The 27,861-nt window shown below is 37.2% G+C and overlaps 1 protein-coding gene and 1 long non-coding RNA gene across 2 annotated transcripts; both read left to right on the top strand.

Annotated features, from left to right (window-relative positions):
• The first annotated feature begins 43 nt into the window (after positions 1-43).
• LOC127831805 (cytosolic Fe-S cluster assembly factor narfl-like) lies at positions 44-26,933 on the top strand. The gene is made up of 11 exons (XM_052356881.1): positions 44-162; positions 1,106-1,198; positions 1,603-1,758; positions 5,256-5,382; positions 6,960-7,094; positions 10,508-10,605; positions 11,436-11,527; positions 13,056-13,114; positions 15,282-15,354; positions 21,962-22,090; positions 24,111-26,933. The coding sequence occupies exons 1-11, from the start codon at positions 100-102 to the stop codon at positions 24,511-24,513; spliced, it is 1,428 nt and encodes a 475-aa protein (XP_052212841.1). The 5' UTR covers positions 44-99; the 3' UTR covers positions 24,514-26,933.
• Positions 15,620-16,885, top strand: LOC127831806 (uncharacterized). The gene is made up of 2 exons (XR_008026502.1): positions 15,620-15,815; positions 15,972-16,885. It is a non-coding gene; the product is annotated as an uncharacterized LOC127831806 (long non-coding RNA).
• Positions 26,934-27,861: the final 928 nt, after the last annotated feature.

Genomic DNA, 27,861 nt, shown 5'->3' with positions numbered 1-27,861 from the left:
ACTCAACATCTATGGATAACTTTACACTCTTATCGACGTTACTGTACATGACACGCTGCCAGTCTATTTAATCGGAAGCCTCTTATTTATTCGACAGAAATGGCTGGTTTCAGTAGTGCCCTACAATTGACAGATTTAAACGATTTTATAACTCCATCACAGGTAAAATCGCCTTTCAAAATCGTGTTAAATGTTTGCAATTATTGAATTTTAATGATTAAAGCCAACTTATGGTAGAATAATAAATTGCTTGTAAATAAACGTACTTTTAGAGGTTACAAACAACCATATAAAACTAAGTATTAGTATAAAGTTGTACTTTTATAGGGCAGGCACTCAGTGTAATATTTATAAAAAAAATGGAATAGGAAATGAATTTTTACTCTTTATCTATCACAAGAGATGTTCCTTAATCATAGACAAACATTGACATTCTTATTTCTCGCAATTGTTTTGGGGGGAAAAAAATCGCTCGAAATGCCAGATTTTGGGGAAAAAATCACGCGAAACACCGGATTTTGGGTAAAATAAGGAAAGTCTTAAATAATCAGTTTAACATATTGTGCTGTTTTTTAAACAAATTAAAGGCAACAGATAATTTAAATAGGTAATATGTTATATTTTCTACACTGGATTAGGTTAACTTATGTATTTAAAGTTAAAAAACATGGTTTTTTTGTTTGTTTTTAAGGGGAAAAAAAAGAAGTCTGGGGGAAAATTTACCTGCTGAGGGGAAATAAAATCCGAGGGGAAAGGGCCGTTTTTGGGCGGGTCCCAAAGAAGGAAAAAAGCCCTGTTTGCATGCATGTGTCAATCATGGAGCTGCACATTTTGCGTGGTGAAAGGTCAAGGTCATCCTTCAAGGTCAAAGGTCAACTACATGGCTTCAAAGCGCAGTAGGGGGCATTGTGTTTCACAATCACAGCTCTTGTTATTTACAGTGATCACAATAATTTTAAAGGTATAAATGGTTTAATATTATTGGGTATGATTGACATTTATACGCATGAACCTTAAGTTACATGAAATGAAAAACATATGTTATGTCAGTAGGAGTATTAATGTGTTAATTTTAAATACGATATTGTTTGTTTTTATTTTTCAGGAATGTATTAAGCCAGTGAAAATCGATCGCACAGCAGGAAAAGTTGGAAAAATAAGAATAGAAGATGATGGGACATACTACAATGTTTCTGATGTAATGTACCATTACTGCCCTGAAGAGCATGTGACTTGAAGTTCAGTTGGAATGATACATCAATTTTAGAATTGTGATACATCAATTTTAGAATTGTTTGATATAACTTATTCATATTGTTTAGAATAATTCAAAAACGCACAAATGGTGTTATTTTCGCAATGGTGTTAGGCGAAATGATTGCCCCTGTGATATCATATGGTTGACAAGCAGAACCAGCCTTTTATTTTGCCCTAGTGGGAAAAGTATCAGAATTATCACAAAAATGTCTCACACTGGGAAAATTTGCATAGTGAATTTGAAATATTCAAATTGGGAATAGTTGGTCCTTTAATTGCCCACATGCATTAAGTCTCATTTTCCAACAGCAACGCTTACTTTTAATATTCTCTTCCTTTTCACAGACTGGTGTGGAAACAAAGCTCCAGAAGGCACAAATTACCCTGAATGACTGCCTGGCATGTAGTGGGTGCATCACGTCGGCAGAGAGTGTGCTCATAACGCAACAGAGCCAGGACGAGCTGTACAGAGTACTGCAGGAGAATATGGCTCATATTGCGGTATTGGGGTCTAAATAAAACCTTCACTGTTAACTGAGTCTCGTTCTGTGAAAAATAGGCTTTATGCGTGTTAGCTATTACGTATACCTTATTAGCCTGTGAATTCTGAAAGTAAGTGTGGACGCTTTCCACTTTAGTTAACCCTTTGCATGCTGGGTAATTTGTCGTCTGCTAAAATGTCGTCTGCTGAATTTCTGAAATAAGCATTTTCTTCGATTTTTTTCAAAGAATATCAGAATAGCAAACAGTTTGGATCGTGATGCGACGCCACGTTATGTGGCGTCTCATCTGGATCCAAACTGTTTGCAAAGGCCTTCAAAATTCGGTTCTTGCACTGAAAGGGTTAAAGAAATTATTTTTTTAGTAATAATTTAGTTAAGGCAGAAAATGTTGTCCCTGATTAGTCTGTACAGACTGCACAGGCTAATATCAGTCAAATCCAAACTAAGCAAATTTTTACAGGACAGTAGGTCCTGTAAAATGGGAAAAAATACCGGACCTCCTCTCTTTTTACAGGACCTACCAGCTACAGAATATAATAGTAAAATAACTTGGTATCATTGCTGGGATCAAGGTGTTAATGATATAAAATGATAAATGAATAAAAAGCTAACAATTTCAAGGTCACACATTTGTATTTGACATTTAATAATAATACATGCCATATATGGTACTAGTCTTATTGAGTTAAAACATGTAAAAAAAAAATGTTGAACGCATGTTAACAGTTAATATACATTTTCTCATCAATCATTCAAATTTTCCGCCTTGAATCGCTCCTTCTTAATATCTTAAGATCATTTTCCAAAACGAAAGTAGCCGATACTTGTTTACCTAAGCTACCCTACCTCTGTTTTTTTTACCGGACAAGTGGTCCTGTTAATTTGACCGACAGGCAGAACCTTAATTTTTTTACAGGACATGTCCTTCGGTCCGACCATGTTTGGCTGAGACTGTAATATGGAACACTTTATACATGCATGAACACCTGCTTTTCCAGTATGAGGCCCAATTAACCCTTTCAGTGCGGGAACCGAATTTTGAAGGCCTTTGCAAACAGTTTGGATCCAGATGAGACGCCACAGAACGCGGCGTCTCATCAGGATCCAAACTGTTTGCTATTCTGATAATATTCTTTGAAAAAAAATGAAGAAAATGCTAATTTTAGAAATTCAGCAGACGACATTTTAGCAGACGACAAATTTCCCAGCATGCAAAGGGTTAATTTAGAGAATCTACAGCCACTACCAGTTTGTAGCACTAGATATGTTGATCTGGTCTGTAAGTCTATTTGTCTGTTGGTCTCCTGATACATTTCATGACTTCAACTTTCCCATGCATTAAAGAAGTTCACCTTTGAAAGGTGTGTTGTGCCAAAGGTCTGCCTTCAAGGTCAAACTTTGATGTTCAGCTTTTTATTGGAATAGAGCTACTTCATATTTCAACATGCATTGATGGACTAATATGGTACAAATGTTTACTATTATGAACTTGTGTGTCATAGACAAGAACCATGAAGCTACCTTCAATAGTTTTGAAGGCAGGCATGTCCGCTCTATATAACTGGACAGCGCATTATATAATCCTTTAATCTGGTATTCTACTTTATGATATTATGTGTTATAACTGAAGACATATACATTGTAAAAGTAATGGCTGAATGTTTGGCTAATAATAAGTAAAATGTTGATGATTGATAATTGTTAAAATAAACTGACATGTGCAAGATAGTAAATTAAACTAATAGAACAACTTTAATGTATTCATGGTAGAAGTTGATACCTAACAATTTAATCTTCAAAGTATAATTTCATGAGGAAATTCCTTAGAAAAAATGTTGATTGAGATAATGCAAACAAATGCAGGAGGTGTGGGTAGGTAACTAGGTGAATTTATTAATTCATTTATGATTACTTTCAACATTTTGATCTATTGATTGATAGCTGTAGTAGCAGGATAACAGTAAATGACTTAATATAATGAAACCTGTTTTCTAGTATATAACACCCAACCTTACAATTTAGAAGCAATTAAAGTGAGAGGGAAAAATACCTGTTTATGACAAATGATTTAAAGTTTTGATCAACAAATTAGTAAGCAATTGTTTTTAGCTCGACTATTATATATGAAATATATATAGTGGAGCTATCCTACTTGCCCCGGTGTGAGCGTCTGCGTTAGCGTGCAAATGTTAAAGTTTTCGTACTGCCCCAAATATTTTCTTTTCCCTTGACATATTGCTTTCATATTTTGCATACTTGTTTACCAACATGACCCCAACCTATACACAATAGCAGACAACTCTATCAAGCATTTTGTCATAATTATGGCCCCTTTTCCACTTAGAATATGCAGCAAATGTTAAAGTTTACGTACTGCCCCAACTATTTTCAATGTCCCTTGACATATTGCTTTCATAATTTGCATACTTGTTAACCAACATGACCCCAACCTATAAACAAAAGCAGACAACTCTATCAAGCATTTTGTCATAATTATTGCCCCTTTTATATTAGAATATGCATATTAATGATAAATCTATGTTAAAGTTTGCGTACTACCCCAAATATTTCCTATATCCTTTGACATATTGCTTTTATATGTTGCATACTTGTTTACCAACATGACCCCAACCTTTAAACAAGAGCAGACCACTGTATCAAGCATTTTGACATAATTATGGCCCCTTTTGCACTTAAATAATTGAACATTTTACTTAAATTGCCATATCTTCTTTATTTATGATCACATTTTATTATTACTTTGACAAAACAGCACTTACCTGAATACCACAATGGATTCCACCCAAACAATACCCCACGCCCCTACCCAGAATCCCTCCCCCCCAACCTCCCCCCCCCAATTTTTTTTTTAAACAACATCTTATAAATTACCACACCCCACATTATACCCCCCGCTCACCCCCACCCCCTACCCCCCACCCCCCCCCCAATTAAAAAAAAAACAATTCATCTAATGAATTACCACACTACATTTTACCCCCCCTCTCACCCCCACCCCCCCTACCCCCCAACCCCCCATTTTTTTTTTTAAACATCATCTAATAAATTACCCCCCCCCCCTTCTCACCCCTCCCCCTACCTCCCTACCCCCCCCCCCCCCCAAAAAAATATAAATATTTTTTTTTCCTTTTTTTTATTTTTGAAAGATCGTCTAATAAATCATTGAATATGAACAATTTCCCCATGATGGCTTACGTTATACTGTCAAGCACTTGAATAGTCGAGCGCGCTGTTCTCTGACAGCTCTTATTTAATGGAGTTGTTGGTGAGGAACAATTTTGGTTGGGAAAGTCAGGTTAACCAAAAAACAACAATCTTTTAAGTAAGTCCTCTCTTGGATGTTTCACAAGTATGTTGTTTGATTGCGCAAAAGTGAAATGCCGCCCATTTTTTGTCCTACTTGCTAGTTGTCTTTAAGTCAAAGTCTACAATCACTATCATTCTCTGTATAACATGCTGTGGGTTTAATTTCAGAACAATGAGTCGTTCAAGTTAGTTGTGGTCTCTGTCTCTCCCCAAGCACTTGCCTCCCTAGCTGCCAAGTACAGTCTGTCAATGGCAGATGCAAATAGAAAGCTGGTGGGTTTCTTCAAGAAACTAGGTATAGTAATTGTTCTTCCAGTGAAGATTGTAATGTACTACTGCAACATGAATATTATTTGAGTGGCATTCATTTTTGTTGAATTCTAGACAACTTTCAAATTTTACATAAATTACTAAAAATAATAATTGCAATTTCTTAAATTGGCGCTGAATAAAGTAAGATGGTGATTTGTTTTACAATGATTGTAAATTAATAACACTCATTTGAACTTGGCTCTGTGGCCTCAAACACTTGGAAATGGTCATTCTGTCCCTCAAACTCATTTACTTGCTTTTTAAGCTCACCTGAGCACAAAGTGTGTTGTCAACATTTACCTTGTTAACAGTCTAAAAGCAACATTTATTGTCCAATCTTCAAGAAACTTGGTAAGAACACGTGTCCAATGATATATTGGATGAGTTCAAAATTATTGCGGTTGGTTGAAAAACATGGCTACCAGAGGGGAGGGGGGGGTATTCTTTATTATTATAATTACATCAGAGCTGAGTTCGAAAATGGTTCTGGTCCGTGGAAAAACATGGCCACCTGGGGGTGGGGCTCTTTTCCTTAAATGGCTATAGTAAAACCTTGTTAACTCTCTAATAGTCACATTTATAGGCCAATCTCTATGAATTAAGTCTGAACATTTGTTCTACTAATAGCTTGGCTGAGTTTGAGAATGGTTATGGTTGGAAAAAAAACATGGTCGCCAGAGGGCGGGATATTTAATGCTCCCAGTAGGGTGGCAAATAGCAGTCGCACTGTCAGTTCATCTGTCCCTCTAGCATTCCGTTTTCTGGAGTTTTTTACGCAACACTTTCAGATATTGAGTTGATATTTGGTATGTGAGTCAACCTACATAACTTACTTATGAAGTGTGAGTATTATTGCAGTTCATTAATTTTTAGCAAAGTGATGTTCCTTGGAAATTTTCTCTAGTTCATTAATTTTTACCAAAGTGGTGTTCCTTGGAAATTTTCTCTAAAATAGCAGCTGTGCGGCTTTAAAGCGAAGTGTGGAGCATTGTGTTTAACAAACACAGTGTTTATAATTACATATTTATTGTGTTTATTAATTGTGATGCTGAAATGTTGTCCAGTTAGTATCTTTACTTTAATATGAGGTATCACAATGAAATATCTTTGGTCCAAAGCTTGCATGGTTTAAAAAACCAGTTCTTGAAACTGTAGTGCCTATGTTCTCTGACAAAGGGGCATGCAGGGGTATATCGGTTCTAGTTAATGTTTGCTTTCATTGTCCCCTACCGGTGAAACCGGAGGGCACTTATGGTTTGCACTCCGTCTGTCTGTAAGTCTGTCTGTCAGTCCGTCACACCTTTCTGAATCCTGCGATAACTTACAAAGTTCTTCATATTTTTCATGAAACTGTAAACATGGATAGATGGCAATATGGAGATTATGCACGTCATTTCATTTTGTTCCTACGTAAAAAATTCTGGTTGCTATGGCAATATTATTTTTTACTGACAATAGTGGTGTTTCACCGATAGGGGACCATATTGCTTGGCAATCTCTTGTTTATCATGTTTTAATTAAAAAATGTATGTGAATAAAGATCATACAACTGTATTGCAGGTGTACACCATGTGTTCGACACAACATTTTCACGCAACTTTAGTCTGCTAGAGAGTTGCCGAGAGTTTGTAAGACGTTATAAAGAGTCAGAGGTCAACAAGAAGGTGCTCCCCATGTTGGCATCCGCTTGCCCTGGTAAGTGGATTATCTGCAGTGATTTATTTTGCCCAAAATTACAGCCTCTTACAGGCTGTTTCCCAATTGCAAAAAATAAAAAAAAGACTGTTTCCCAATTGCAAAAAGTAACATTTTCTCCAAAAATCTGACTGAAATTTAAAAAAAAAAAGCAAAACTTTTCCAATAAACGCAATAATTTGTATACAGTCAATCTTGTGCTTGCGACCACTTGAATTAAGCGACTTTTTTCTTATGTGACCACTTTGAATTCCCCCCGAGAGTTTTCACTATATTTTCATATTGTATTGAGCGACTTTTGTCTTACGCGACCAACGACCGCTGATTTTAGTGTATTTTGATGTCCAAATCTTTAATTAAGCGACCACTTTGAGGTTAAAGTGGTAAATCTGTTGACCGTGCAGGGACAAATCAGTGTTAATTGTTTATATAAGCCGATAAGATGTACGATTGCACCTTTCTTTTGCGTTCACACCAGCCATTTTCCTTTGTCTCGATGACTGATTCTGACCGGTGTTGATGCAGACTGCGTATCATTCGTTTGTGTTGAATAATACAGTGAGGTATTCAGCACAGTCTACAGTTTAAAGAGTTTACAATCTGGGACGTTAAGTGACAAACTTAATCGCTGATTTTATTGCAGAAACAATGCGCCGACGCGACAAACATTTTCACAGTGTTCCCGAGAGGTGTAAAAAATGAACTATTAATCTGTAACATGTGTCGATATCCGTTCACTAAAAAAAATTATTTGTAATTATGCTAATTAGTTTGTGTTATCAAATTTACCAATCAGGCCTGTTTCTTTAGTTTTCAATCGACGTGTTTTATTTCCCAATGCACCATAATCGAGTCAGATTTCCATAAGCTTACATGCAGAAATTAAAATGTCAAAACGGAAAGTGTTAATGTTTAATGAGAAAATTCGGGTATTTGAATTGTCTAAGAGTTAAAGTGCACGTAACATCGCGAATGAGTTTGGAGTCGGAAAAACCCAATTTAGTAAATTTTAGAATAAGAGAAAACAAATAAAACACATTTTAAGTAAAACATAATTTATTTATTTATTTTATTTTTATTTAGATTTATTTGATTACAAAAGTTGAAATAATTGTGTCAAAAGGTGATAATTCTACATCTGGATTTAAAATCGAAGGTCCGCGTTCTTCCCAAATGGCCTTTTTTATTTAAAGACCATTTTATTAAGAGACCACTTTCGGTTACTCCTTTAAGTGGTCTCTAAATACAAGATTGACTGTATTGTGTTAATGATACAGTAATTTAATTCCCTAGCTCTTTATAGTATAAATTTTTGAAAGCAGTTAAACATGCAATAATAAGCAATTGGTTTACTGTTATTTATTATCATATTTATAATAGAGATGGGACCGAATATTCGCATATCAGCTGAATATTCGAATCCAAACTTCATATTCGAATATTCTTTTTCAAGTCATTGTTTGGATAACAGCTGCAATCAATGAACGAGATGATAATTGGCTAATGGGAGGGTATAAGGGACCAATCTCCATTTTATTTTAAATTTATATTGATGCAGTATGCACAAACTATTTACTGATAATCAGTCGATAATCAAAATTAATTTATGTGAAACACCAATGTTCATCGATAAGCATTCAATTTGTTTGATATACAAAATCTGTGTTTTGACAGGTCTTTTAACCTCAGGTGGAATAATACACAGTATCTTTGGACTTGATTGGGCCGCAGTTGGCTTTAATTTCAGCGCGACACATTATATCAATAGCAATTAGCGACCCATATCATAAAACAACATGGTGTAAATGCCTGATAAAATAAATAATTTGCTTGCTAAATCGCTGATAAGGTGTCAAAACAACACTGGTGCACTCGAGTAGTAGAAGTAGATGTTAATAGGGGGAAATAAAGGGATTACTGATAGTAAGTTTTAGCAAGACAGACCTTGAATAGCGAAATTTATTGGTAATTTATAGAACGTACGTCGTGTTTTACAAATGTCAGAACAAAATGTCTCATATCATGATGCCGGGCCACTAAAAGCGTTAGGCATGCTTGTTTTAAAAGCTTTATCCATATATGAAATTAATTATTATCTAATCCGAATTGAGTTACTTAAATAATAACCAATTAAATTGTAGTGGTTCTTAATTCCAGAAACAAATAGCAAAAACAAAAGCATAAATATTATGGATGGAAAGTAATTCCAATCAATTAGAGGTATTGAAATAAATTTGAATTACGGTAATGTTTTTTTCTGTAAATATCTTATATCTTATGAAAATAAACAGTATGTATTTGAAACGAAGAACATAATAATCAATTATCTTTTTTCAATCATTATTACTCTATCAATATTTTCAAAGCTGCACATATGATACAATTTATTGTAGTATTTGTGGCAATATGAAATAGTACGTTGCTCCTGACGGTCATAAATGTGGACATTTTAATATAAGGTTTAAAAATTGAATATTCTAATATATTTGAATAATGACATACAAATATTAGAATATCATATTCAGTATTCGTTCCCATCCCTAATTTGTAATAATTAATTTTTCCCACTTTGATGGTCTTTTTTTCTCAATCAAAAAGGCACAGGCTGAAAAATATGAAGCAAAAAAAAATCACAGATCTGAAGGCTCAAAATCTGTGTATGAGCTCGCCTCTGGAAAAGCGTTACTTTATGCATGTGCGTTAAGTGTCGTCCCAGAGTAGCTTGTACAGTCTTCACCGGCTAATCTGGGAAGATGCTTTCCGCTTGTATGGTATTTTTCATACAAAAGCAGTCTCTTCTTAGCGAAAATCCAGTTTAGGTGGAAAGTGTCTCATTCCTTATATGCCTGTGGGGACTGTAAACGCTAATCTGGGAGGACACTTTATGCACGTGAATTTAACACTCTTGTCTCGGAGTGGCATCCACATTTATGTGCTTACAACAGAGCTTGCTTTTATGTCTTTCTAAGGGTTATTTCTTCCATGTTTCATTCATCACAAAAATATGGCCTCTAAGGTGGGGGGGTCTCTTCATTGGTATATTGTTATATTGGAAACTTAAAAAATGTAATCTAAGAACTCGGAAATCAGATTTTAAAAAATCACAGAAGAAAATTAATGTCCCTTGAGTGACTGTGTACCAAAATCTTAAAATTTATAATGAATCCTTTAACAACTTATCTACCATAGCATTATACAGTTTTTCTTATATTATCCAACAAACAGGAATAAACTTATCCTGTCTGTTGTTTGTCCTGTGTACATTTTTATGAATACCCATTATTATTTGCCATTCCTTTTGAAGTCAGGTAAGAGATACAGGGCTTTAAATATGATATTAATTATAATAATGAATATTTCCAGCAATAATGCTGTTCAGAGTCTGGTCATTATGATGTCACCATCCATTGTAGGTTGGATCTGCTACGCTGAGAAGACACACGGGTCCTACATTCTCCCGTACATCAGCACAGTAAAGTCTCCCCAACAGATCATGGGATCTTTAGTCAAGGCTAGTAGTTTAGTGCTGTGCAGCCTTTTGAGTTGTAGATTTGGACTTGTGAAACATTTATGAAGATAATTATTTTAAGACTTAGTAATTTTGAAGTACAGGAGATAAGCAAAGGCCAATCGGGGATGATGCTGTTCACTTGTATTGATTTTTGTCCCCTACCGGTGAAACTGGAGGGGACTTATGGTTTGCGCTCTGTGTGTCTGTCACACTTTTCTGGATCCTGCGATAACTTTAAAGTTCTTCATATTTTTTCATAAAACTTAAAACATGGATAGATGGCAATATGGAGATTATGCACCTAATTTCATTTTGTTCCTATGTCAAGAATTCTGGCTGCTATGGCAACAAATAGACTAGAAATATTAACAAATAGACTAGATATATTGCTGAAAATATGGGATCCTGCGATAACTTTAAGTTCTTCATATTTTTTCATGAAACTTGAAACATGGATAGATGGCAATATGGATATTATGCACGTCATTTCATTTTGTTCTTACATCAAGAATTCTGGTTGCTATGGCAACAAATAGACTAGAAATATTGCTGAAAATAGTGGAGTTTCACCGGTAGGGGACTTATATTGCTTGGCAATAGTCTTGTTTCGTTTAAAGTAGGTCTCTTCTAAACATTAATCCAGTCTAGGCTTCAATGGCGTATTAGGGACGAAACGTTTTGCTTTTATGGAATTCATCTTTTCAATGAGGTTTAAAGAAAACAAAACTCCAGTAAATGCAGAAAGTGTGGTCTAGGTATTGCACAGGCTAATCTGGGATGATACGTTACGCACATGTATTAAGCCCTGAATTCCCAGATATGTGTTTTAGGACTACTTTGCAAGATGTATGGGTGCCACACCAGACAACATCTACCACGTCACTGTGATGCCTTGCTTTGATAAGAAGCTAGAGGCCTCCAGGTCAGATTTCTCTTTTATTTTATTTGATCCTTGCACAGGCTAATCAGGGACAACACTTCCCCCTGAACTGGATTTTTGTCAAGAAGATTCTTGCTTTAAACAAAAACACGATCAAAGCAGAAAGTGTTGTTCCTGATTTTCCTGTGTGAACTGCACTGGCTAATGTGGGGCAACTTCATGCACATGCATTTAGCTCCCTTCATAGAAAGAGGCTAATAAATTTGTATTCCCCAGGTAGGATGGCATATAGCAGTCACACTGTCCGACCAGTATTTTGTTTTACAGAGGGTTTTTTACGCAACACTTTCAGATATAGAGATGGTTTTTGCTATGCAAATCCACCTACATGACCTACAAATGAAGTGTGAGTTTCGTTCTGGTCCATCAATTTTTATGCCCCCTTTCGAAGAAAAGGGGGCATATAGTGATTGGACTGTCTGTCTGTCAGTCTGTCTGTCCGTCTTTCAGTCACACTTTGCTTTTAGGTTTCGCAAAATGCTCATAGCTTCTATGTCCCTTGAGATATAACCTTCATATTTGGTATGCATGTGTATATGGACAAGGCATTTCCATACGCACAAATATTTTTACCCCTGTGACCTTGAACTTGGGGTCCGCGTTTAGGTTTCGAAATCTGCGTTTAGGTTTCGAAAAAAGCTCATAACTTCTAGCAAGCGTTCATAGGGGGCATAAGTCATCCTATGGTGACAGCTCTTGTTGGCGAAGTTATGGTCCTTGAACTGACATTTTCTCTGTAATAACCCTTATGTGAGGTGTTTTTCACACAATGCTTTCAGATATTGAGCTGATTTATGGTTTGCGAGTTTACCTACATGACGTACAAATGAAGTGTTAGTTTCGTTTCTATCCATTGATTTTGGGGAAGTTTCAGGCCTTAAACTTATTTTTTTTTCTATAATAACCATTTTCTGGAGGGATTTTTACACAATGGTTTCAGATATGTAGCTAATATTGGTATGTGAGTCTACCTACATGACTTACAAATGAAGTGTGAGTTTTGTTTCTATCCATTGATTTTGGGGAAGTTTTGGGCCTTAAACTTAGAAATGTTCTCTATGATAACCACTTAGGGGTTTGTACGCAATGGTTGATTGTTGGTGAAGTTAACAATTAACCCTTTCCCACTCAGAAACAAAGTGGAAATGGCTCTGTGCAAACAGCATATAATCAGAACAGCCTGCTCATCAAAATTGCAAAAAAGATGGAAATGAAGCCTTTAAAACTTACATCTAGTACAAAAGGTCTAAATCTAAATTGTACTTTCAAAGGAACTGCAAATGCATGAAAATACGTATCTAAGTGGTAAAGGGTTGACAACTTTCTCTATATTAGCTGTGGTCCAGCTTCAAACTACAATAGGGGCTTTGTGTTTCACAAAGGTAAGTCTTATTTTAAGTTATGTAGCTTTTATTCATCTCTGTAAATTACATATGTTTCGTTTATATTTTAAATTGTTGGCTTAAAGTAAAGTTAATTTACCGATTCTTTAAACTTGCTTGAATTCCAGGTCAGATTTCTACAATGATGTGTATTCCACGCGAGACGTGGACTGTGTGATAACCTCAGGTAGTATTTCTGGACTGTATGTTTAGTTGAGTGTGAAATGGATGTCACTGATAAACTTGAAATAGTTATAACAGTTGAGCTTGAAATATTTATAACTGATGATGGTGAAATAGTTATAACTGTTGAGTGTTAAATCCTTTTAACTGATGAAGGTGAAATAATTATAACTGATGAGGGTGAAATAGTTATAATTGATGAGGGTGAAATAGTTATTATGGTTAAAGGTGAAACAATTATAATGGTACATGTATAGTGTGATAATCTAAAACAGTTGAGTGCGAAATACATATGTAGATATAACTGATCAGGGTGAAATAGTTATAACTGTTTATAACGTAAAACGGTTATTATGGTTTAGTTTGAAATAGTTATAATGTTTTTGTGTGAAATAGTTATAATGGTTAAGTGTGAAATAGTTATAACATTTGAGTGTGAAAAAGTTATATCGGTTTAGTGTGAAATAGTAATAACAGTTGAGTATGAAATAGTTATAACAGTTGAACATGAAAGGGTTATGATGGTTTTGTGTGAAATAGTTATAACGGTTTAGTTTGAAAAAGTTATAATTGATGAGGGTGAAATACTTTTAACAGTTGAACCTGAAACGTTTATTATGGTTTAGTGGTAAAAAGTTATAACAGTTAAGTGTGAAAAAATATAATTGATGATGTTGAAAAAGTAATAATTGTTGTGCTTGAAATAGTTCTAATGTTTAATTGGGAAATAGCAAAAAAAGGGCCGAAGTCTGTAGAAAAGCGCTGTTATATCTACTGTCTCAAAACTAAGAGACATTAATTATGGACGAAAACCCATATTTCCTAAAATTTAGAGTCACAAAAAATAAGTATTTTTGCTAAAAGCGAGGGTGTCCGAAAACTTTGTGTTCGAAAACTTAAAGTAATTACGGTATCTTCCAAAAATGGATAAATAAAACCCTGTTTTGATAGCTTTATTACTGAATCTGTGCATAGTCAGACTTGAATGTACATTCTGCTGTATTTTGTTTATTACTCTATACATATAACAATAATGGCTTGTGAGTGAAATGGAAGATATTGAAGTTAAACACTTTAAATCTATTTAATCAGTTAAATGCTTTAATAGCATAACGTTACGCTTAAATGTGTATGTAAAAAGTTGTTAATATTGCCTCTAAACTGCCAATAATGTGCTTTTGTTTTTCCCCAAATGCTCAATTGTGTGCTTTATTTTCCTACATAGAAAAGCAAAGCATTTTCCCCAAGGTCTAAATCAAAACCTGGGTTGAGTGTGGAGTCTTTAGGACTTTTGAATGTGAAACACTTTATCTACTGTTCTTTTCATTTCCATATATGATAAAATTCATTCAATAACTGATGCTACTTAAAGTCATGAGTGGCAACTTTGAGTTTTTGTATCAGATTTTACCTACTATTGTATCTAGTAAAAATGGTATTTTACATAATGCCGTTTATCAAATGATAAGTTTGTAAGAATGTTTGTCTTCCATAATTATTCTTAGCTAAAATCCGTTGCTCAAATATTAAAATTGCAATGAAATATCAGTAAATAACTAATAGTTTGAGAACATACACATGTCTCACATTCAAAAATGAAAAGTGACTTAAAGTCGTAACTTAACATGACGATAGATATTTTTGTTCAAAGAGCAAATAAATATTGCTTGATTTCTACGTTTGAATCTAACTGTTGGATAAAAGTGCTAAATGCATGTGGTTAAAGTATGGTCCCTGATTGGACTGTGCTTAAAGTATGGTCCCAGATTGGACTGTGCTTAAAGTATGGTCCCAGATTGGCCTGTGCTTAAAGTATGGTCCCAGATTGGACTGTGCTTAAAGTATGGTCCCAGATTGGACTGTGCTTAAAGTATGGTCCCAGATTGGACTGTGCTTAAAGTATGGTCCCATATTTGACTGTGCATTCCACAGAGGTTTACCAGGGACAACACTTTCAGCATAAACTGTTTTTGTTTAAGGAGAGACTTCATTTCATCCAATAAATCCATATAAGTGGAAAGAGTTGTCCTTGATTAGCCTGTGCAGACTGCAAAGGCTAATCTGGGATAACACATACCCCAAATGCATTAAGCCCAGTTTTCCCAGAACGACGCTGTAATTGAATTTTTTTTATTGCTTGATTGTTGTTACCCTGTTGTCATTTTTTCCAGGGGAGGTGGATTTGATGCTTGCAAAGGAGAACATATCACTGGCTGATGTTGAGGATGGGACCTTGGACACTCTGTAAGTATGCAACACAGTTTGATGGTCCTTTAATTATTCCCTGTCAAAGGCTGAGGGATATAGAATAGGGTTTGTCCATCCATCCGTCTGTCTGTCATCCCGTCACTCCATCTGTCTGTCTCAAAACTTTGCATGGCTTTATCCCAGAAACTATAAAAGATACCACCATGAAACTTCATGGGTTTATAGATATCAAGGAGGAGAAATGCCATGCACAAGAACTATAACCCTACACTTTCTGAAATAAGAGTTATTACCCTTGTTGTTTTTATACGCCCGTATAAAATACGGGACGTATTATGTGAAACCCCTTGGCGGCGGGCGGCGGGCGGAAGGCATCACTTTGTCCGGACTCTAATTCAAATTGTATTCATCCGATCTTCACCAAACTTGGTCAGCAGTTGCATCTAGTTGATATCTAGGCCAAGTTCGAATATGGGTCATGCCGGGTCAAAAACTAGGTCATAGGGTCAATAAGTGCATTTTCAAAGGGGCCACTTTGTCCGGACTCTATTTCAAATTGTATTCATCCGATCTTCACCAAACTTGGTCAGCAGTTGCATCTAGTTGATATATAGGCCAAGTTCGAATATGGGTCATGCCGGGTCAAAAACTAGGTCATAGGGTCAATAAGTGCATTTTCAACGGCGCCACTTTGTCCGGACTCTAATTCAAATTGTATTCATCCGATCTTCACCAAACTTGGTCAGCAGTTGCATCTAGTTGATATCTAGGCCAAGTTCGAATATGGGTCATGCCGGGTCAAAAACTAGGTCATAGGGTCAATAAGTGCATTTTCAAAGGGGCCACTTTGTCCGGACTCTATTTCAAATTGTATTCATCCGATCTTCACCAAACTTGGTCAGCAGTTGCATCTAGTTGATATCTAGGCCAAGTTCGAATATGGGTCATGCCGGGTCAAAAACTAGGTCATAGGGTCAATTAGTGCATTTTCAACGGCGCCACTTTGTCCGGACTCTAATTCAAATTGTATTCATCCGATCTTCACCAAACTTGGTCAGTAGTTGCATCTAGTTGATATCTAGGTCAAGTCCGAATATGGGTCATGCTGGGTCAAAAACTAGGTCAAAGGGTCAATTAGTGCATTTTACTTTGTCCGGACTCTAATTCAAATTGTATTCATCCGATCTTCACCAAACTTGGTCAGCAGTTGCATCTAGTTGATATCTAGGCCAAGTTCGAATATGGGTTATGCCGGGTCAAAAACAAGGTCACAGGGTCACTTAGTGCATTTCAAGCATTAAGCATGGTGTCCGCTCTCTAATTGAATTAGTTTTTTTCAAATCTTCACCAAACTTGGTCAGAAGTTGTATCTGGACAATGTCTAGGTCAAGTTCGAATATGGGTCATGCCGGGTCAAAAACTAGGTAACGGGGTCACTTAGTGCATTTCAAGCATTTAGCATGGTGTCGGCTCTCTAATTGAAGTAGTTTTCATCCGATCTTCACCACATTTGGTCAGAAGTTGTGTCTAGACAATATCTAGGTCAAGTTCAAATATGGGTCATGTCGGGTCAAAAACTAGATCACGAGGTCACTTAGTGCATTTCAAGCATTAAGCATGGTGTCCGCTCTCTAATTGAAGTAGTTTTCATCTGATCTTCACCAAATTTGGTCAGAAGTTGTGTCTAGATGATATGTAGGTCAAGTTCAAATATGGGTCATGGTAAAGTTATCAAGTTGTCCAAAACCTTCAAACGGGCGTATCTTGTGACAGTTTGGCACTCTTGTTTGTATTATGTAACTTTTCAGGCCTATATCTCAGATACCATTCAAGACTTCAACATGAAACTTCATGGGTGTATTGATATCAATGAAGAGAAGTGCCAAGCACAAGAACCATAACCCTACACTTGATCAAATAAGTGTCCTTGATTATATTGTATTTCTTTTGACCTTGCAGTCAAGGATAACCAATGGGGTCCTTTGGTTTTTGCTGAAGAGACAGCAAGCAGAAGAGACAGTATTGAGATACAAGGAATCCGGGTGCGATACCCTAGCTTTTTGCCAATAGATCCCTTGGTTCTTTTACCTGCTCAGTGTATAGCACCGATACACGCGAGAATTACCTGGGTTTCATACCAGTACATCTTTAGTTGGGTGGGAAACACTTGAAGCATTTCTGAAATTTCCCGTGCCCTGGCCAGGAATTGAACCGGGGACCTCTGGAATGGTAGACCAGTGTGTTACCAGTAGACCACTGCACCACCATTGTTTTGGTAGTGGGTAACTTTTCAGGGCTATGTCACAGATAGATAAGCTACATGATTTCAATATGAAACTGTATGGGTGTATAGATATCAATGAGGAGAATTGCAGTGCATACAAACAATTACCTTTCAACTAAATATATTTTTGGATAATAGCATATATAAATGGATTTGCACCCATCCGTAAACTAACTTAATTTTGCGGGGGATATCAATTCAAGGAAATTCACTTGGTTGTTTATCATTTTAGTGGTGCAGTAGCTATGAAGTCAGATTTTTCACACATTCTTTCAACAAATTACCAGTTTGGTCTTTCAGGAAAAGCTTCAGTATAAACCCACTGATGGACGTGTCTTGAGTATTATGCCATCCAATTAGGTGCTACCCTGTCTGCTATTAAGTCATGCAAAGGTTCATGGTCTTATAAGTGGACTTTATTACTGTTCATCAGAGTATGCTTATTTGGAGGCATATTTGGGACTACAAGGTTCAGATGTGTGGTTAGGCTCATTTTGGCTTGACGCAGGTCATCTGCCCACTGCTTGCTTACTGGGAAAGTAATCAAAGCGCTGTAGGCTCTGAAGGCCTGGGGCTAGATTTAGTGTGACGTAAAATGCATTTAGGATGTTTTGTCCGAATTTCTCCCTTTGTCCGAATTCATACGGATTGACCCTAGCGATATAGTTCAGAAGCTCAGAGAGTGTAAGAAAAGACAATATTTGTGTATATACTACAGTGTACATAGACGGTGGAGGACTACACGATACTGGTTGTGGGAACAATAACCTTTTGTTAAACTCTACCGTTCTAGTAGAGGTTCGTCTACATAGGCGGTGAAGATCATGGCCGTAAAAAACTGTTAATGTTGGCGTCAAATAAATCAATTTCAATAGCCTTAAATAGATTTCTATGGTACATAATTAACAGATCAGGAAAACACTCATACTTCCTTTGTAATGTGTAAACAAAAGAAAATCCACTTAAGCCCAAGTCTCACTATTGCCGGTAGAGCCCCGGTCCGTTCCGGTCTGCTTACGCCGGTCGACTGGTGAGAACCAGGATGATTCGTAGAATTTTTTTAACGCGGTCACACTATTTCCCAGTCAACCCGGACTGGCTGCAATTTATCCTGGTGACACCCCGGTTGTCGCCGGTAGTGCCCCAGTGAAAGCTGACAGCGTCCTGGCATAGCCCCAGTATACTGTAATACCACCGGAACTCACCGGGCTATACCGGCATGAGACCCCGGCATAGCTATGGTAACACCCCGGTTTTACCCCGGTCATCGCCGATAATGCCCCGGCGGAGCTCCAGTAAATGCTGGTGGGGTCCCGGCAGAGTGCCAGTTTGCTTATGTACCGTAGCTATACCGGGACTCTACCGGCATTCACCAGGGCTCCACTGGGGCATTGCCATAGCTCTGCCGGGGTCTGTATGGGCCCCGGTGGAGCTACGGTGCCATCCCGGTTGTTCCCGTAGCCGGTCCGCTTGTTCCCGGTGCCGCCCTGGTCATTGCCGGTCCTTCCCGGTGATTCCCGGTTCATCCCGGAGATATTAAACATTTTAATACTTTCCAGATGGAGCCCCGGTTCATCCCGGTGGAGCCCCGGTTCATCCCAGTGGATCACGCACTGGGGCTCCGCTGGCATCATAGTGAGACTGGGCCTTTACCCTGATAAAGAATGATGTACAGATTGTGTACGTTTTGTCATGTAGAACTTTCATGCTCGATTTACGCGCTCGATCTGCTAAGTGAAATACCATATCCGGTAACTAGGTATATTTCTGAGAATGATAATTATTATTTGTTTCATTGTTGTTATTTATGCGCCCGGTAGGGTGGCATATAGAAGTTGAAATGTCCGTCAGTCAGTATGTCAGTCTGTCCGTCCTCCCATAAAAAAAAACCTTTAATGTTGGCCATAACTTTTGCAATATTGAAGATAGCAACTTGATATTTGGCATGCATGTGTATCTCATGAAGCTGCACATTATGAGTGGTGGAAGTTCAAGGTCAAGGTCATCCTTCAAGATCAAAGGTAAAAAAAAAAAAAAATCAAAGCAGCGCAGTAGGGGGCATTGTGTTTCTGACGAACACATCTCTTGTTTTCTTTTTTTTTTTAGCTCACCTTAGCACAACGTGCTCATGGTGAGCTTTTGTGATCGCTTTTGGTCCGTCATGCGTCGTCCGTCGTCAACATTTTGCCTTATGAACACTCTAGAGGCCACATTTATTGTCTGATCTTCATGAAATTTGGTCAGAACATTTTTCCCATTGATACCTAGACTGAGTTTGAAACTGGGTAATGCTGGGTAAAAAACTAGGTAACTAGGTCAAAAAAAAGAAAAACCTTGTGAACACTGTAGAAGTCACATTTGATGCCCAATCTTCATGTAACTTTGTCAAAATGTTTATCTAAATGATAGGTGGGTTGAGTTCAAAAATGGTTCAGGTCCGTTGAAAAACATGGCCGCCAGGTGGCGGGGCAGTATTCCTTATATGGCTATAGAGAAACCTTGTGAACACTCTAGAAGTCACAATTTTTGCCCAATCATCATGAAACTTGGTCAAAACATTGGTTTCATTGATATCTCGGACGAGTTCAAAAATGGTCCAGATCGGTGAAAAAACATGGCCGCCAGGGGGCGGGGCAGTTTTCCTTATATGGCTATAGGAAAACCTTGTTAACAATCTAGAGGCCACATTTATTGTCCAATCTTCATGAAATTTGGTCGGAAGATTGGTCTCAATTATATCTTGGAAGAGTTTGAAAATGGTTACGTTTGCTTGAAAAACATGGCTGCCAAGGGGCAGGGCATTTTTCCTTATATGGCTTTATATGGCTATAGTAAAACCTTGTGAACACTCTAGAGGCCACATTTATTGTCCAATCTACATGAAATTTGGTCAGAAGATTGGTCTCAATGACATCTTGAATGAGTTTGAAAATGGTTACGTTGGCTTGAAAAACATAGCTGCCAAGGAGCGGGGCATTTTTCCTTATATGGCTATATATGGCTATAGTAAAATCTTGTTAACACTCTAGAGACCACATTTATTGTCTGATCTTCATGAAACTTGGTCAGAAGATTCATGCCAATAATATCTTGGACGAGTTCAAAAATGATGCTGGTTGGTTGAAAAACATGGCTGCCAGGGGGCGGGGCATTTTTCCTGATATGGCTATAGTAAAACTTTGTTAACACTCAAGAGGCCACATTTATTTTCCAATCTTCGTGAAACTTGGTCAGAAGATTTGTCCTAATGATATCTTGAATGAGTTCGAAAAGGGTTTCGGTTGCTTAAAAAACATGGCCACCAGGGGGCGTGGCATTTTTCCTTATATGGCTATATTTCATGCTTTAGTAAAACCTTGTTAACACTCTAGAGGCCACATTTATTGTCCGATCATCATGAAACTTTGGTCAGATGATTTGTCCCAATGATATCTTGGATGAGTTCGAAAATGGTTCCGGTTGGTGTAAAAAAAAAGGCCGCCAAGGGGGCATGGCATTTTTCCTTATATGGCTATAGTTAAACCTTGTTAACACTCTAGAAGCCATATTTATTGTTCGATCATCATGAAACTTTGTCAGAAGATTTTTCCCAATGATATTTTGCACAAGTTCGAAAGTGGTTCCAGTTGCTTGAAAAACATGGCCACCAGTGGGTGGGGCATTTTTCCTTATATGGACTTATGAATCTTTATGAAATTTTGTCAGCATATTTGTTTAAATGATATCTTTGATGTGTATGAAAATGGTTCTGGTCTCTTGAAAAACGTGGCTGCCAGGGTACCCTGTTCACTAGTCATGAAAGTTGGTAAGAACATATTGTTCTAATGACATCTTGGGCTGCACAGAACAGGTCAGTTCTTTTTAATCTCAGGTGAGCGACTTTGGGCCTTTCAGGCCCTCTTGTTTTTACATTTTTATGGTACGGTAATGCTATATAGTGATGTTCTGTTTTTACAAGGGGGATTATTGAGATCTGCGAAGAATTACTTTTATTGCGCATGAATTAAGGGGTAAATCGGAGTCTTGGGAATTTGGTTTTTGGAAGCCAGCCAATTCGGATAGGTTCAGAAATTTGTATCATTACTATGGCCTTGGGGCTATGCCTCAGGCCAAAAATCATGCATTCTGATATGAACCACGCTGTGCAAAAATGAGATTAATCTCTTCATCCGTATATTCTGAAGAGGATCCATAATAGCTGCTGATGAAACCACTAAACCTTGTATGACTGTACAGCAGACATAGTGTTTCTTGCTTCCAGACACAAATGGCGCAAATGTGCAGGCCTGTCTGAATCTAGGCTGGCGGCATATGTTAGACCCATTTTCACATAACTAATACTTTATTTCCTCTGGCTAGGTTTGGTGCAGATGCGATGGTGGGACACACAGGCGGGGGTTCGGGAGGATACCTGGAACATATAGCGCGCTATGCTGCAGGGCAGATACTGGGGACAGAGCTACAGAAGCTTAACTTTAAAAGTTTAAGGTATTGTTTTTTAATTCCATTTGCTACAGTCAAGAGGGTGTGTGGGGGAAAGGTGGGTTAAAGAGCTGGAGCAATGTTCTTGTAATCTCACCTGAGCAAAACATGCTCATGGTGAGCTTTTGTGATCGCCGTTTGTCCGGCGTGCGTCGTCAGTCATCCATCGTCAACATTTTGCCTTGTGAACACTCCAGTGGCCACATTTATTGTCTGATCTTCATGAAACTTGGTCAGAGCATTTGTCCTATTGATACCTCACAGAGTTCGAAACTGGGTCATGGTTTTCACTGATAGATTAATTCTTTGAGTGTATTCAGGTGTATCTAACTGGACGCCTTTGAATTACTACCAGTCAGTGGTGTCATCCTGACCGGTAATGAGCGTCGAATAAATATATCCGCATTACATAAGTGCTCACAAAGTTACATTACTCGTAACTGTCCTGTGACCTGTTCACTTGCGTAAGCGAACAAGACCGCACTGCCACACCTGGATATGACAGTTGTGTTCGAAAATGGTTTAGATCAGAAAAAAAACATGGCAACCAGGGGGGGGCTTTTTCCTTATATTTGTATAGTAAAAAAGCTTTTGAACACTCTAAAGGTCACATTTTTTGCCTAATCATCATGAAATTTTGTCAAAACATTAGCAATTTGGATGTCAAAACATGTGAACAGTCTAGAAGATAAATTTTGTGCCCAATCTTCATAAAATTTGGACATATCTTGGAAGAGTTCAAGAATGGTTCAGGGGGCCATTTGTTGTTCATTCTTCATGAAACTTGGTTAGAACATTTGTTCCATTGATATCTTGGGCTGCAAAGAACAGGTCATTTTTTTTTATCTCAGGTGAGCGACCTTAGGCCTTTCAGGCCCTCTTCTTTTTATAATCCCTTTGCAACATCAAAGTGGGGTGTGTGTTATACTTGATTTTCCATGGAAATATGTTCATCTTGCCCACTGTTTTCTGAAAAGACACAGCAGAGTTTGAAGAAGTTTTCCTACGCTTTTGAGTTTTAAATATAAATGTCTTAAATGAGCATGCATTTTTCAAAGTAATATGAAAATAGGCATGTGGAGTAATTGTTCTACATTTAAAATTGAGAAAATTTTGTATATTTTTCAACTTAGAATTTTATTGTTACAATTTGTAACATATATTTTTTTGTTGGTATATATCACTCCTGCCACAAGCTCTTGGAAACAATGGTTTTATAATTTAAACTTATCAGTGAACTGCTGCCATGCTGAAGGGCTTTATGTCAGATACTATTAAATATTTCAACATTTCATGGGTGTAATGATATCAATGAGGAGAATTGCAATACATATTGAGAAAAGGCGCAACCCTTTAAATAACCATTTCTTTTAGTTCTTCAACCATCAATACACAAATGTATTCAGCGTGCGGTATCTATTCAATGAATTTGCTTGTTTAATCTTAATTTTGATGAAATTCGTGATTAAAGTGTTGGGTATTTGGTTTTGAAAACAAATCAGAATGACAAAGCCATAGGGTTCAGACAGGGATTTGGTTTTCTGATGGTTTGGTTTAGACTGGTTTGAATTTATATACAGGTATAATATTATTTCACAATGAAAAGATCATGAAAATAATGTTGTACTATGTCTTCAGGAATTTGCTTAATTGTTTTCCCTAAAACAGAAAAACTATGTGATACTATATAAAATAGTCAATGCCTTGCTTTCCACAATTCCCTGTATGGTTTTGGTTCTGATTTGTGGGAACATGTGTCTAGTGGCGTGATACTGGTCCAAAAATCAGTAGGTCCCTGGTTCAATCCCGCTTTGACCAATGGAATTGTTCTGAGCTAAAAAAAATCTAGTCCCACACTTGCACCTTTCCAGTCAGGTGTATAATTGTCTACCTGTTGGGGAAATAAACCAATGTGCTGTGGTCACATACATGTACTCCGCCAACTGCTGGGGTAAATAGTCTGCTGACAATATACCATCATCAATATCAGATTATATACCGGAACATTTACCTTTACCTTTTGCAGAAATCAAGATTTCCAAGAAGTAACCATTGAAGCAGACGGCAAGCCAACCCTCAAGATGGCGCTAGCCTACGGCTTCCGAAACATCCAAAATATCGTGCAGAAGATAAAACGCAACAAATGTCCGTACCATTTTGTTGAAATCATGGCCTGTCCGTCTGGCTGCACAAATGGTGGAGGTCAGATCAGACTTGCAGAAGGGGAGAGCACTCTTAAAGACAGACTGGCAGATGTGACTGGTTTGTATAATTCCGTGCCAGTCCAGAGTCCCTGGAGTGTGGAAAGTGTAACCAGTCTGTATGAGGAATGGCTAGGTGGAGTGGACAGTGAGAAATGTAGGCAGATGTTGCACACGCAGTATCATGAAGTGGAGAAGATGACAAATGCTTTGACGATAAAATGGTGATATTTGTTATGTATATTTTTATGTTAGATGATTGGAGTGATTTTAGCCTTGCCCTTGGAAGAAAGAGTTAAATGCATGTTTGTAAAGTATTGTCCCAGATGAGCATGTGCAATTCGGTAAACTGCGCTTTCCCATAAAGGAAAAAAAAAATTACCAATTGTTGTCCCAATTGAAGATTTCTAAAAAAAACAAACTTTGTTTTTTTTAGCTCATCTATTTTTTGAAAAAAAATTATTAGCTCATCTATTTTTTGAAAAAAAATTATGAGCTATTGTCATCACCTTGGCGTCGGCGTTGGCGTCGGCGTCCGGTTAAGTTTTGCGTTTAGGTCCACTTTTCTCAGAAAGTATCAATGCTATTGCATTCAAACTTGGTACACTTACTAACTATCATGAGGGGACTGGGCAGGCAAAGTTAGATAACTCTGGCGTGCATTTTGACAGAATTATGTGCCCTTTTTATACTTAGAAAATTGAAAATTTTGGTTAAGTTTTGCGTTTAGGTCCACTTTTCTCATAAAGTATCTATGCTATGGCATTCAAACTTGGTACACTTACTTACTATCATGAGGGGACTGGGCAGGCAAAGTTAGATAACTCTGGCGTGCATTTTGACAGAATTATGTGCCCTTTTTATACTTAGAAATTTGAAAATTTGGTTAAGTTTTGTGTTTAGGCCCACTTTATTCCTACAGTATCAAAGCTATTGCTTTCATACTTGCAACACTTATTAACTATCATAAGGGGACTGTGCAGGCAAAGTAATGTAACTCTGACTGGCATTTTGACAGAATTATGTGCCCTTTTTATACTTAGAAAATTGAAAATTTGGATAAGTTTTGTTTTGGTCCACTTTACCCCTAAAGTATCATAGATATTGCTTTCATACTTGCAACACTTATTAACTATCATAAGGGGACTGTGCAGGCAAAGTAATGTAACTCTGACTGGCATTTTGACAGAATTATGTGCCCTTTTTATACTTAGAAAATAGAAAATTTTGGTTAAGTTTTGCGTTTAGGTCCACTTTTCTCATAAAGTATCTATGCTATGGCATTCAAACTTGGTACACTTACTTACTATCATGAGGGGACTGGGCAGGCAAAGTTAGATAACTCTGGCGTGCATTTTGACAGAATTATGTGCCCTTTTTATACTTAGAAATTTGAAAATTTGGTTAAGTTTTGTGTTTAGGTCCACTTTATTCCTACAATATCAAAGCTATTGCTTTCATACTTGCAACACTTATTAACTATCATAAGGGGACTGTGCAGGCAAAGTAATGTAACTCTGACTGGCATTTTGACAGAATTATGTGCCCTTTTTATACTTAGAAAATTGAAAATTTGGTTAAGTTTTGTTTTGGTCCACTTTACCCCTAAAGTATCATAGATATTGCTTTCATACTTGCAACACTTATTAACTATCATAAGGGGACTGTGCAGGCAAAGTAATGTAACTCTGACTGGCATTTTGACAGAATTATGTGCCCTTTTTATACTTAGAAAATTGAAAATTTTGGTTAAGTTTTGCGTTTAGGTCCACTTTTCTCATAAAGTATCTATGCTATGGCATTCAAACTTGGTACACTTACTTACTATCATGAGGGGACTGGGCAGGCAAAGTAAGATAACTCTGGCGTGCATTTTGACAGAATTATGTGCCCTTTTTATACTTAGAAATTTGAAAATTTGGTTAAGTTTTGTGTTTAGGTCCAGTTTATTCCTACAGTATCAAAGCTATTGCTTTCATACTTGCAACACTTATTTACTATCATAAGGGGACTGTGCAGGCAAAGTAATGTAACTCTGACTGGCATTTTGACAGAATTATGTGCCCTTTTTATACTTAGAAAATTGAAAATTTGGTTAAGTTTTGTTTTGGTCCACTTTACCCCTAAAGTATCATAGATATTGCTTTCATACTTGGAACACTCGCAAACTATCATAAGGGTACAGTAAAAGGACAAGTTGCATAACTCTGGTTGTCATTTTTACGGGATTATGGCCCTTTTTTGACTCAGTAACTTTGAATATATGGTTAAATTTTGTGTTTCGATCCACTTTACTTCTTAAGTGACCCAAGGCTATTGCTTTCAAACTTCAAATACTTTCATGCTATCATGAGGTTACTGTACCTGGCAAGTTGAATTTTACCTTGACCTTTGAATGACCTTGACTCTCAAGGTCAAATTATTAAATTTTGCTAAAATTGCCATAACTTGTTTATTTATGATTAGATTTAATTGATACTTTTACAAAACTACTCTTACCTGACATACCACAATAGACTCCACCCAAACCATCCCCTGTGCCCACCCCACCCCCAATTTTTTTTTTGAAACGGTTAAAAAACACAAATATTTATTTTTATTATTTTATGTTTGAAATACCGTCCAACCATCGCACCCAAGAATCCCCCCACCACCCCTCCCCCCCCTCCCCCCACCCGAATCCCCCCCCTATTTTTTTTTTTTTTTTTTTTTTTTTTTTTTTAAGATCATCTCACAAATTACCACCACACCCTCACACTTTACATCCCCCCACCCCACCCCCCCCCAATTTTTTTTGTTTGAAACGGTTAAAAAACACAAATATTTATTTTTAATATTTTATGTTTGAAATACCGTCCAACCATCGCACCCAAAAATCCCCCCCACTCCCCCCCCCGATTTTATTTTTTTTTGCGTTTTTTTTTTCCTTTCCGCATTGTTGGAAGATAATGTAATAAATTCCACACACCCACACTATACACCCCTCTTCACTCAGCTCCTCCCTCTTTTGTGATTGAAAATGTGAGTCCCTTCACCTTTAAAAAGAAAATAGATGAGCGGTCTGCACCCGCAAGGCGGTGCTCTTGTTATGTCCCCCACCCACTATAGTGTAGGACATACTGTTTTTGGTCTGTACGTTGGCTGTTTGCTCCAGCTTTAACATTTGCAATAACTTTTTCGATATTCAAGATAGCAACTTGATATTTGGCAAGCATGTGTATCTCCATGATCCTGCACATTTTGAGTGGTGAAAGGTCAAGGTCATCCTTCAAGGTCAGAGGTCAAATATATGTGGCCAAAATCGCTCATTTTATGAATACTTTTGCAATATTGAAGATAGCAATGTGATATTTGGCATGCATGTGTATCTCATGGAGCCGCACATTTTGAGTGGTGAAAGGTCAAGGTCAGAGGTCAAGTACATGTGGCCAAAATCGCTCATTTTATGAATACTTTGGCAATATTGAAGATACCAACTTGATATTTGGCATGCATGTGTATCTCATGGAGCTGCACATTTTGAGTGATGAAAGGTCTTACCATTTCTTATTTGGATTGATGCAGGGACTTGGTTGT

This window comes from Dreissena polymorpha, chromosome 5, assembly GCF_020536995.1.
Source record: "Dreissena polymorpha isolate Duluth1 chromosome 5, UMN_Dpol_1.0, whole genome shotgun sequence".
Taxonomy (NCBI): Eukaryota; Metazoa; Mollusca; class Bivalvia; order Myida; family Dreissenidae; genus Dreissena; species Dreissena polymorpha.
This window is presented reverse-complemented; position numbering and strand designations above follow the sequence as displayed.